General features: G+C 38.4%; 1 protein-coding gene across 1 annotated transcript in view; it reads left to right on the top strand.

Moving 5' to 3' along the window:
* The window catches only part of VAV1 (vav guanine nucleotide exchange factor 1), a 68,301-nt gene that overhangs the window by 37,297 nt on the left and 18,334 nt on the right, over positions 1 to 12,670 (top strand). Inside the window, exons 5-12 of the mRNA XM_034434456.2 lie at positions 1,358 to 1,423; positions 2,483 to 2,591; positions 2,921 to 3,013; positions 3,831 to 3,899; positions 7,764 to 7,867; positions 8,890 to 8,989; positions 10,951 to 11,046; positions 11,566 to 11,634. Coding sequence (XP_034290347.1) covers positions 1,358 to 1,423; positions 2,483 to 2,591; positions 2,921 to 3,013; positions 3,831 to 3,899; positions 7,764 to 7,867; positions 8,890 to 8,989; positions 10,951 to 11,046; positions 11,566 to 11,634 — 706 coding nt within the window. The remainder of the gene's footprint in view (positions 1 to 1,357; positions 1,424 to 2,482; positions 2,592 to 2,920; positions 3,014 to 3,830; positions 3,900 to 7,763; positions 7,868 to 8,889; positions 8,990 to 10,950; positions 11,047 to 11,565; positions 11,635 to 12,670) is intronic.

The raw sequence follows: 12,670 nt of genomic DNA, 5'->3' as shown, positions 1-12,670 counted from the left end.
GAATTTTGCAAGATTGTGAAGATTATCCTATTTCAATGTCCTTTTGATTTAGGATGAACGCTAAACCCATGTTTAAAAGCAACTGATACTCTAGAATTAGAGGAAATTTTGTTAGGGGACTATCAGTCCAGCTGCCTGTGAACACTTACCTCCTTCCCTTGCGTATCCCCATTCCACATTAAGGAGTGTGATGGATATCTTCCTGTCAGCTAACAACTTTTGGTTGAAAATGACAACACGGCAGATCCACCAGTTCTTGCCCTTAAGGCTCCATTTACACTGTAAATAAGAGCAGCACCATTTGCCAGCATTGCATCTCTGGCAGGATTGAGTTTGCCTGTGGGGGCAGGAAATTTTATGTTATTCTAGTTTTCTTCAAGATCAAAGGGTAATGAATAGTACTTTAAACTTAGCTGGGGGAAGAACCCAGAGAATGTGTATCAAAGTTTCCCATCCAAATAGACAGATATATTGAATGGATAATCACTTTCAGCTTATGGCTTTATGATGAAAAATTTATGGCACAATAGTTTCATTGCAGTATAAGCTTTGACTAACTAAATCATTAGATGCAGCCGATGGACTTGTACCTAATAAATGCATTCACCTTTAAAGTGTCCAGGGATTCTTTATTGGGTGAACAGTATTATCCCTCTAGAATTTATGCCATAGACCTCCTACATTAATAACACTGTGAGGTGGGAAAACCTTGGTCTTCCTTTTCACTCTAACTTAGATTTAAGATGAGAAGCAGTCTTGCTGCTTTTGGGGACATCCATACAATAAGGACATTGATTATGATTTCATTGAAGATTTTTGACACATAACCTTGGAACTTTTTTTCCAGCATACTTTTAATTTCTGTTTGATGTAAAATAGACGAAACATGCAGTGTTTTCCCTTTGACTTACTTTGGGAGGATGTAGGCTTGGGAGGCAGCTGCAGTCATCCTGCACAGTCAGTAGTCCCTGCCGAGTGTTTGCCTGAGATGGACTGGCCTTTTCTGATTTGGCGGGGCCCCTATGCTGTGTCGTCTCTTTCCCCCATTGAGATGAAGATGGCCTCATTGCTCCTAAGCCTCCAAAAGTCTCTTATGATCCAGTTGTGCCAGCGGGTCAGGGGACCTTAGGGATTCCTTTCATCTATTATTCTTTTTTTAGCTGTTTATTGTATAGCTTTTTAATGTTTGCTAATGATAATGATTTTAGATATTACACAGCCCAGAATCACTTGCCTTGTGAAATGGGTGGCTTTAAAATCTCCAAATATTGTGAATATTACATTTAATATTCTATAATTGCATGATTTGCACTGTGGCTATATTTGCCTGAACTTGAGCATTTTTATTACTCTACAGGCCATTTCCCACAGAAGACAGCATTGCAGATGATGACATCTACAGTGGTTTATCAGATCAAATTGAGTAAGAAGCACTTTACTTTGAGAAGGGAGAGATATTCATGGACTGGAATTGCTTTTGATTTTGGGTGGATACAAGGTGGAAGGTCTTGAATAAATATACGATTACAAACTCAACAAGTAAAGCATTTTGTATTACTGCATGTTGAAAAGCTGCAGATTTGTTTACTGTTGTAGGCTTTCAGATTTAGCCATGCCTCTTGAAGCATTAGGAAATCTGTCATCTAGTCCACCATCACTATAGATTTGTTTGTCTCCTTTGGGGTCATTATTCACATCATAGTTAAAAAAGTATTTACATAATAGAGTAAAGAGTATTTAGGAGAAAAAAATATGCAGGATCCAATATGAATTGGTCACCCGAATCAAAGGTGTATTCTTCCAAGCTTCCAAGCTCATGCTGGAACTCATCCTTAGCCCAAGCCCCAAAGCTTGGAAGAATAAACCTTTGGTCCCAGTGAACAGCTCAGATTGTATTCTGCAACATTATCCTGGGACATGTATATTTGTCCTCATTTGTGAGAAAAAATTGTGCCCCAAAAGGACTATGGTGCTATGCTTCATCCCTTTCATGTTAAAACAAAATCATTCCTCAAATTAACACTTCTAAGAACTGTTGCCACTGAATCTTTAGCTTCTCTAACAAAGCAGGGCATATTGGGGAAAATGTTTTCATGTTATGTAGGTTTCTAAACTAACAATCGTGCAATTGCATCTTCCAGAGTCTGAAGAAATGCAATAAGCTGTTAGAATAAATGAAAGATATGAAGAACCTAAGTCATACTGGAAGTGCATTTAAGATCTTGTTTAGTAATACTATTGTTGGGAGGAATCTATTAGCTATACATCATATATTTCAATACCAAGGGATAGAGATACAGAAGTCACATTTTGCCACTTTGGAGGTACCAGCCTCTAATATTATCCAGATGATTTCTTATAATCAGACTGCCACTTGGATTGAGCTTTTCTAAAATGGTGGATTTCCCACGTTTCTCTGGGAAAGGCTGATCTTGTAATATTTGCAATGTGGCTTTTCCTTTTCTGTTTCCTTTTTCACCAGTGACACTATGGAGGAAGATGATGACCTTTATGATTGTGTTGAGAATGAGGAAGAGGAAGGGGATGAGATCTACCAGGATCTGATGAGATCAGAGCCAAGTGTCACGCCAGTAAGTAGCTAGGAAGTGTTATTTCCCTATGAGGCAGAATTGGCTACAAAACCTTCAAACAATCTAGCCAAAGAAAATATCACTTCTGCAATTGATGTGTTAATACCTTTTCATAGAGGAGAATTATGACCCTAACAGATTGTAAACTCACTGAGAAAGAACTAAACCAATTTAAAAATAGGAAGGTTATTTTCATTTCATTTTATAGATGGACTTATATTCGAAATGTAATCTCCTGGCTTCAACAGCAGAGGCCATGGATGTTCAATAGACATCTTACCCTTTTTCCATAAACAAGGACTTTCACTGTGTTTTGTATCTTGTAACAGCGAATGACTGAACTCGATAAGAGGAAATGCTGCCTTCAGGAGATCCAACAAACAGAAGAAAAATATACAAGCACACTAGAATCTATTCACCAGGTTTTTATGCTCGATATCCATCTAATTCACCTCTTCCTTACCAATAGTTCAGGCTGTACTGTATTTTTCTCTGCCATATATTTGAAAAGAGCAGCTTCCTTGGAACAAAATTAATTGATATGGAAGATAAGAAACAGAAAGTCAGTGACTCGGGACCTTACTGAATATCAGAAAAGAAATAAAAATGGGGTTGGCCCACTTCTGCCACAATGTTTAGTACTCTGTTATTCGTAGCTAGCAAAAATATAAGTTGTGATCTTGAGCCCCACTGACTATGTATAGAAATCCTTCAGGGCTTTGTCTCCCCATTTCATTACTTATAGCTGTCATGGAAATGCTGAACTCAGCAACTTTGAAAAAATGGACGTGCTGTGTTACTTTTAACATCATGAGGTCCAAGGGAAGTCTATATGGTCCTGGGTTCTCCACATCTGCATTTGATTTGCAGGTGCAGAAGAGGGGTTGGAAATCCCTTAGTGAGACATGTCTTCTAGGAGATCTGTTATGGTGGCATGAGCTTCCATAGTCATTGCAAAAATGCCTCCCTGTCTCCATGCTATTCCTAATCCAGCAATGGAGATGTCAACTATTTTCATTTCAAAGAAGTCAGAACATGCACTCACTCATTTTTTGAGTCTCCTGAGCTTCTTCCTCAAGTTCTTGATGAGAATTGTACAAATGTGGTTGCAGGATTTTCTTGGTTCCTCCTAATATGAAGTGTTCTTTTAGTTAAGGTTGTATATTTATTTCTCTTTGGTATCTTCTCTCTTGAATTATCTTGTTACTGGTCATTTCAACCAGGATCTGTTCTTTGCAGCATTTTATGAAACCACTGCAATTGTTCTTGCAACCTCAGGACCTTGAGAATATTTTTATTAATATTGAGGTAAGATCTTCCTATGCTTTTGATTATAATAATTTTCAGGAATTTTGTATCAGCAATCCTACATAAATGTAATATGCCTCTTTATAGTTGGGCTCTAAGAGATAGATTTAATTAATTTAGTGCAAGAGCAGGCAAGGCATTGCCATGCAGGCACCTTGGAGAGATTTCTATGAACATAGTCAGGATTTCACTGGTCTAACAGCTACGGACAGAAATGTGCAGTTGACATCCAGTAAATTTGCTTCCAATACAGTTTGCAATGCAAACTCCAGAATCAGTTCCCATGCAGAAATCTTGACAATGGCAAAGAAACATGTAGGTTTCAGTTCCATTATGCCTGATAAAGTTTACTGTTGACTGATATAGTTTACACCATATGACAGCACTAAGATGTAGAAATGAGGTAAATCAGGTCTCTAGAAGGGAGGAAATGGAAACAAGTTAATGGTTTTATTAAAAGTTTTACATAAAAACTAAAAGGGAGGGAGGGAGGGAGGGAGGGAGGGAGGGAGGAAGGAAGGAAGGAAGGAAGGAAGGAAGGAAGGAAGGAAGGAAGGAAGGAGAAAGAAAAAAGTGCAGAAAGAGAAAACAAAAGAAATAGTTAAAAGCTTGCCATTTCTTCTGTACAAATGAAAGTACATTTACAATATTAACTTTTATGTAATGATTACAAAAAAAGCTCACTTTTCTCTATATCCAGTTTTTTTAATCATCAATACCACAAATCATAAAGCATATATTTTTTGTTTCATGAAAAAAGTCTATATAAACACATACATACATACATATATACATACGTACAGAAAGTAAAATAGAAAGGAGAGCTATGCACGCTCCTTGACCAAGAGGAATGTAAAAAAAGAAAAAGAAACAAATAAAATTAGCTCCAGTCTTTTTTTAAAAAGAGACAACTTAATGATTAAAATTAACAAAAGCAACCAGAAGTACCGAGAACCTGAGCATTGTGCCCAGGCTCTAACTGAGCCTGTTTTCACACAGTGGTTGTTTTTTTTCTTTTCTAGATTTTGCTCTTTGGGTGAGCTATTGTTTTAATCATAGTGTGGTTTTTATTATTAGCCATCTTGAATTATTTGCCAGTTGTTTGGCCTTATAAATCAATATCATAAATCAATAATAAGCAGAAGGAAAATAAAGGTTATAAAATTTATTTTCAGACATGAATATAACTATCTCTACCTCGTTATGTAATGACCAAGTAAATGAATACAAATATTTAATTTCCTTCTAACCATCTGAATCCCTTTTACTTCTGTCCTATGCAGCTGACACTATTTGCAGACTGAGGGAGTTGGGCCCACCATCCTGTAACCATCCTGACCAGTGGTGGATTTTATAGTATTAGGCTGGGGAAGAGTGGGGCTGGATTCTAGTGGCCAACCAGTATGGTTTCAATATCTTCCATAGTATAATAATATTCTTTGGCCCTGGCAGTCTTTCCATATGGAGCCAGACAACTCCAGCCTTGAAGCCTTCCCTGGCCTTTTCCCCTTTGCCACCAACACACAGCTATGTTTTTACAAATAATCATGATGCATTTGTAGTGATTTGCAGTATATGTGTCCCATGCATTATGCTGCATGTTGATGCAGTCCTCAGATTCCATGACTACAGAGCACCAAAAACCTCATCTGCAATGCATTTAAAAGAATTGCACTCTGCCTATGCCCCGCCCCCCCAGGATAGCTGGATTCCAATAAACTCCCTCCTGGACTGGCTTTCATTTTGCTACGCTTGTGGCCTAGACTTCCTTCCTTTGCTATGTCCTTTGTAACCTTGCTGGTTTGGGTTTGCTTATGTGTCACTTCCCTTCTCTCTTTCCATGGCCAGAGTGACTCACCTGCAAAAATGAGCCATTTATTTTAGACAAGAGCTTTGTGGCTCAATCCTGAGTCCTGAAATAGCAGTGGAGGAGCCTCTGGATTCATTATCCTTTCCAGTGAACGGGGTTTCCCTTCCAAAGGGTGAAAAAGCAGAGCTCCCCAGATCTTGGCTCTAGCTTCTTTTGGGTGATTCCAGGTTATGTAAAATACTGCATGGAGTGACACATGGAGCTCTCCTTTAATCTGCATGGATTGCACACACAGGGTCAGACCAAGAATATCAAAAACTTTTCAAACATGAGTAAGTTGCAATAGTTTTATCTGGCAACTTCATAACAACATCCAAATCCTATGGGACATTTCTTATTATATTCCTCCAGAATCTTCCTCCGTAACTGTTTCCTTAAAAATGTTTCTTACATCTCATTTAATTTTGTGGAGAATAACGCCTGAATTTGCTTTCTGTAAAGGAGTGTGTGGATGGTCCTGGGGAATAAGGGGTAGAGATGCTGCCTAGAAAACAACCAGATCAGAGAATCAGGAGCCCTCAGTGGCTTAATGGTCAGAGAAAGAAACTTAGGAAGGACTCGCCCTAATGGATCAAGCATTTAAAAGTGGTGGTGGGAAACTTTACTTTCAGACTTGGAAGACTCTGTTAATTACTTCCTTAAGATAAATTGGAATTAGTTCATCTAGTTCTGTTTTCTGTCTAGTTTACCTGGGAGTTCGGACATTTCCATTCTCTTTGCTTTTGTCTGTGTATGTATTATAAGACTTCATTTCAAAATGGCCTGGCTAGGATGAAAGCTTGACTCAAAGTAATTCCCTCTGTGTTCAGTAGAATTTAAACTAAATATATGATCATCTCCTCTTCCTCCTTCTCTTTCTTCTCCTCCTCCTTTAAATCAACAATATAGATTTACGAGAAAGATATAGCCAATATACAAAAGACAAATTAAAAAATGGAAAGAAATTAGAATTTCCATGACATTTAAATTTAACATTTTTAAATTATCAAAAAGAAAAAAAAAGAAGGAAAACAGAGATAATTATTAAAACAAGTGTCTTTATTTTCATATTTTTATGTGGCCTTTCTTTAAATATTTAGCACAAACTGTGACATAGCAATCCTTACCTCTTAGACAATTGTCTGACAGAGTTAATCTGGAACAGAAATGCTCCTATATTTTCCGTATAATAAAGGCCTTGCTGGGTAGCTCTTCCATTCAACCTATGCTATGGATAACTGTTCTAGATTGAGTCAACCCTAAATAAAACAGAAACTATTGCAGATGTTTTTCCTACTAGTATATCATTGGAAGAGGGTTTTACTGTTGCTGTTATTGTTGTTTTCAAAAAAAAGGATTGACCTTCTACCCTGCCATCTTTGCCTGTTGTCTTGGCCAACAGGACATTGGAAGTGGTGGTTCATTTTTACCAAAACTCCAGTCCCTTCACCACTTAGGGTTGTATGGCTTTGGAGAGCACAATACTTGTCCAGAGTGGGAAATCGCTCCTTCTATCATCGAATGAATGAAATTTGCAGTCAAAATGTTAAGTTAAAACTTCAGTATAAAAATAATGATATTATTTATCAAAAATAACATCTAAAAACCTGTTGGAACTGAACTTGCCAAAAATAAAGCAATGAAGTCTAGTAGAATTCTACAGCAAGACATTCCAGGGCCATTAAAGTAACATCAAAACAACTTGGCTCCCCCAATTTTAACCCATGCTCAAATGATGCTGGTCCAGTTTTGTCTCCTTAGACATCATATAAGGTCTTTCCTGGATTGTCAACCAACATTCAACAGCTAAACACAGAGGAGTGAGAAGAGAATCAGGACAAGACATGATTGTGGAGGTTAACACTGATTGCTATGGCAAACACTACAGAGTTCTGAAAGCTCTCCCTTGGTGATAGATATTATCCTTGCTCAGTTTTCATGCTAGTAGAAATACCAGATGCAAACAAGCCAAGCAAATGAGTTATACTTTATCAATGGTTTTTCTACTCCATCAGGAACTTTTGAAAGTTCATCGGTGCTTTCTAGTGGAGCTGAAGAATGCTTTGTCTTTTAGCCACTCTCAGAATCTCTACCAAGTGTTTATCAAGTACAAAGAACGGTAAGTGCCTTCCTCAAAGGTCTAAAGCTCCCCCCAAATTACGGAAATCTAATCCCTTATCATATCCATCATGCTACAGGTTACCTGAGACTGTAGCACAGAAGTAGGTTCTCTTTCACATACATTTTGGGGCTACAAAATGTGCACTGTATGAAGACCTGCAGAAGTATTTCTATTTTGTGGATAGATAAATGTTACAGTGGCAATGCACTACTAGATTAAAAAGATTGATATAGTGTTGTACCAAATGCCTTGACCTTTATTGATATATAAACCATGTATTTGGAAAGATGCCATTTCTATACTGCCCCATGCTGATATCTAACATAACAGGCATGTTATTCTATGCTCATCCCAGAGGCAGATATTTTAAATTAGGACAACCTAATATGGCTGCAGACATTCAGCATATCCACTTGGTCATTCAGTCATACACTCAACTCCAGACATAATTTCATCAAGATCATGTCTCAATAAATGTTTCTTTGAGTTATTTTCATGAGTGCTTGCCAATGTTATGAAAAATAGTATGTAGTCACATTGTTTTCTGTCCTTTCCCTTTCTCAATTGTCTTCAATTTTTCCTCATATGTGTCCTGTATCTTTTTTGCCTCCTTGAATGTCCAAATTATTTAAACTTTAGCTTCATTATTAGATCTTCCTGTGAACAGTCTGGCCCTATTTCATCTACATTTGAATGATGTGACCTTATTGCAGTGCAAGATTGCAAGGCAAAGACAAATTGCTGCCATCTAATAGCTATTCATATTTTTGGAGCTCAGATCTAGGAGCTCAATTGCTTAATTTCCCTGTGTTCCCAGAGAAATATAAAATCTGAATCAAATCACTGAGTGTTGTTTAACATTCAGAACTGGACTTTTCACCTATGCAAACACCAATACTCCCTAGCGATATACACAAGTACATAAACTATACTGACAGTAACAGCTAAGTTCGCGTTGGAGTATTTCTCTATAGATATGTAACTTTCATTTACCCTGGTTTCTTACACATCACTTACAGATTCTTGCTCTATGGTCGCTACTGCAGTCAGATAGAAGCAGCTACTAAATACCTGGACCAAGTATCGAATATTAGTGTGGATGTGCGCATGAAACTAGAGGTGAGTTTCATACAAAAAGTTGCTTTATGTATCATATTTAGTGGAGAGAATTGTTTTTATGATGATCTACAGGTTCCATATCTATGCTGCAAGAACTGAATGACAGCTAGATGGCAACAAAGAAAGATATAACTCTTACCCTTTGTTGCCATCTAGTGATCATTCAAGGTTTTTGTAGCACAGATGATAATCCTTTTATTGGCCCTTCCACTTTAGCAATAATATAACCCAGCTTCATCAACCTGATTACTGTTCCCATAATTATCCTGCGCGAGCTGCACTGGCTCCCAGTGGTCTTCCGGGTGCGCTTCAAGGTGTTGGTTATCACCTTTAAAGCGCTCCATGGCATAGGGCCTAGCTATCTTCGAGACCGCTTGCTGCCACCGACGATCTCCCATCGACCCGTGCGCTCCCACAGAGAGGGCCTCCTCGGGGTGCCATCAGCCAAACAGTGCAGGCTGGTGACCCCCAGGGGGAGGGCCTTCTCTGTGGGGGCACCTACCCTCTGGAATCAATTGCCTCCAGAGATAAGGAGAATCCAAGACCTCGGTGCCTTCCGCCGTGCCCTTAAATCCTTCCTTTTCCAGCAAGCCGGGCTGGCCTAATTTTTTTAAGTGTTTTTAAGTGTTTTGTTTATTGTTTTTAATTAATGGGGCCAAATTTATATATGTATATTTTAACTGTATTTTAATATTTGTATTTGACGTTTTTACTTGGCTGTTCACCGCCCTGAGTCCTCAGGGAGAAGGGCGGTATACAAATTCAAAATAAAATAAATAAATAAATAAATAAATAAATTATCAGCTAGCATGCTTGGAGGGCAAATGGAGGAAGACTGGTTAACTTCCAAAAAAAAATCAGTGTACATTGTTTTATGTAACGGTATATTTGAATGACCTTGGTAAACAGGGAAAGAGATGTGGCCCAGGGAACAATTAGATAAGGGGAGGGGCAACCTGCAACTGCATAATTGGCAGAGAAAGAATAAGAGGATCAAAATGGATCCTCTTATCAGACTGTAAGAAGAGATGACAGGAGCTTTGTACGTTAATGTAGCCTTACAATAAAGTAGATTTAACTCATCTGATCTGTTTCCCATTTGGTTTACCTGAGAAAGCTGGCACTATATAACTCTTGTTACATACTGTCATTACGCAATAGAATTATACAAAAGTACACAATCAAATTAATACACCAATACATTTAGTAGTGGTCCTTTTTCTCTGTTACATTAAAAGTAAAAACTCAACTGCCACTTTTGGAAAGTTCTGAGTCCTTTGCCCCACATCCAAGACTTTCAGGTCTTGAGTGATCCTGAACAAAACCAGAGAAAAATCTAAAGAACAAAGCCACTCCAGCAAAAATCAGATGTGCAAAATAAAACCCAGAACGAATGAAAAGAGGAAGGACAGTGTCATGTTCTAGTACCTCAAGTGAACAGAAGGCTTGCTAGTTTGATGCAATACTGGTGGGTCTGGCAGCTACTCCAAGCCTCTAGATGCAGACATGCGGTCTTACCACTGGCATATTAAGTTAAAAACAAGAAGTCAGGAATGGCAAATGTGGTTTTGCTGGTGTGGAGGGTCAGGGAGATAATCTTGAGGGAAATAGGCAAGAATTGTTATATAGATCGAGAAAGTTGAGACATTCCTTAAGTCCTGGGATACATGGTAGTAGGATACAAGGTAATATTCTAAAGAGATTCAGGCAGGCTCCTCTCTGACCCACTGGGATGTAAAAGAGAATGGAGGGACAGCACAATCAGGTCTGCAAAATTCTGTAATTAAAGCCTATTTCAATAAAGTAAGTTCTAACTTTCCTGTGGAGTTGGTTTCCTGATACCTCATAGTATCAGGAAACTATACCTCATAGCTGATAAGTTATAGTTCGGTCTGGTGCAATAATTTTTCCCCGCTGCTGGAGAAGTATAAATGGCAATAAATCATGCTTTTGTCTTTTAGGAATGTTCCCAACGGGCCAATAATGGCCGGTTCAGCCTGCGTGATCTCCTTATGGTGCCCATGCAGCGGGTCTTGAAATATCATCTTCTCCTTCAGGTAATAGTGTTTTATCAGATTATGTCCCCCATGTCGAGGAGAGAGAATGAAGAATGGGGAAAGGAGGAATGATGCTCAGAAAACCTCAGCAAGGTCTTTTCTGCAGCTTTCTCTCCTATTGAGTTTGGGCTGGAGAAATTCCCAGAAGATTGAGCTCAGGTGCCTGCAGCCAGTTTCTTGATCAAATTCAGAAATGTGGTGGTTGGAGGGGGCAGGGGGAAAGGGAGTTTGGAGGAAGAAGACAAAGAAGAAGCTGGAAGCCAAGAATCTTAACTTTGTTTAGATAAGGTCTCATCGCTTTAAGTCTCCTGTCTCTTTCTCTTAGAGACTTCTTCGAAGCAATGAGACTATTCTCTACCCTTTTGTTCCTTGGGACAAGACTCTACAATTTATACAGTCAAAACCCCCATCTTAGTTTCAACTGTCAGTGGAGATGTGGCACATGAATATCAGAGAACACACAATAACTGATTTATTTGTGAAGTCTGTTAACTCCTGTTGCTTCCTTCTTTCTTCCAGGAGCTGACCAAATACACACTTGACCCAACTGAAAAGGAAAACCTGAGACAAGCGCTAGATGCCATGCGGGTAAGAGAAATATCTGTGGCTTTTCTGGGCATAGTTAAAAAGGAGTTTGGGAATTTGATCTCTTTGATGGCAGCTACTATGAACCTGTAGCTCTATTGGACCTCCCATAGCCATAGTCTAAACCTCAGTGACTAAGAAAGAAACTGAGGAAGAGGAGGGGAGGGGGAGCAGGAGAAAGAGGGGGAGGAGGAAGAGGAGGAGGAGGAGTCAAACATTTGCTCCCACTCTAACCCAAGGGGTTTCCAACTTGGGTCTATAACTCTCATCAACCAGCTACCAAGGAAAATTTGAATTGTTGTAAAACAATTTTTGAAGGTCAGAATTGATTTACATTATTTCTATAGTGCAGGACTCTCTCAGAGTCAGATAATATATTCAGTTCAGCAAAAGGTTGTTTAGGAAGTAAGCCACTATACCTTGGGCATTTGGGGAAAAGTTTTATTTGAGTTTTTTAAATATATGACTTTTTTCTGTTTGGAAGAAGGTTGCCCAAGACAACCTTAAGTTTTGTGTTTCTACTTCATATGGAAAACATGATCATTCACTCTGAGATGAGTTTGGAATGAGGAAACAGCTCTAGCTGCCCACAACAGCCCCCTTGAAAGCAAAAGAGGAGCTTTCTTTCCTTATAAACTCTTTAGAGAAGAAGTTCAGGAGTTCCTAGAAAAAATAATTTCTACTCCTTCAGTTCTTGGCTAGCTCTCAAGTCTAATTTTTTGTAACATCATTAAACTAATCTCACAGCAATTATCTTCAAAAAGGAAACATCTTTAGGGTTTATTTTCCTTGACATGAAAATATTTGACTGCAAAGAACATATATGGACAGATCAATAGATAGACAGAAACTTTATTTCAGTTATTGAACAATAGTACATTTAATAAAACAAATAACACAGAACCATCTCCTAACAATAAGAACTAGTAGCAGCCATTTGTGGCAAAACAGACACAAATGTGGCAAAAATTTGCTAATTTTACAGAGAAAAATTCTCTCTAATGGGGGGAAGGTGAGGGTTATTATTTCATTATTTTTA

This window comes from Pantherophis guttatus, chromosome 2, assembly GCF_059756535.1.
Source record: "Pantherophis guttatus breed Tessera chromosome 2, ASM5975653v1, whole genome shotgun sequence".
Lineage (NCBI taxonomy): Eukaryota > Metazoa > Chordata > Lepidosauria > Squamata > Colubridae > Pantherophis > Pantherophis guttatus.
Note: the sequence above shows the minus strand (reverse complement) of the source record. Positions and strands in the feature narration are given on the sequence as shown.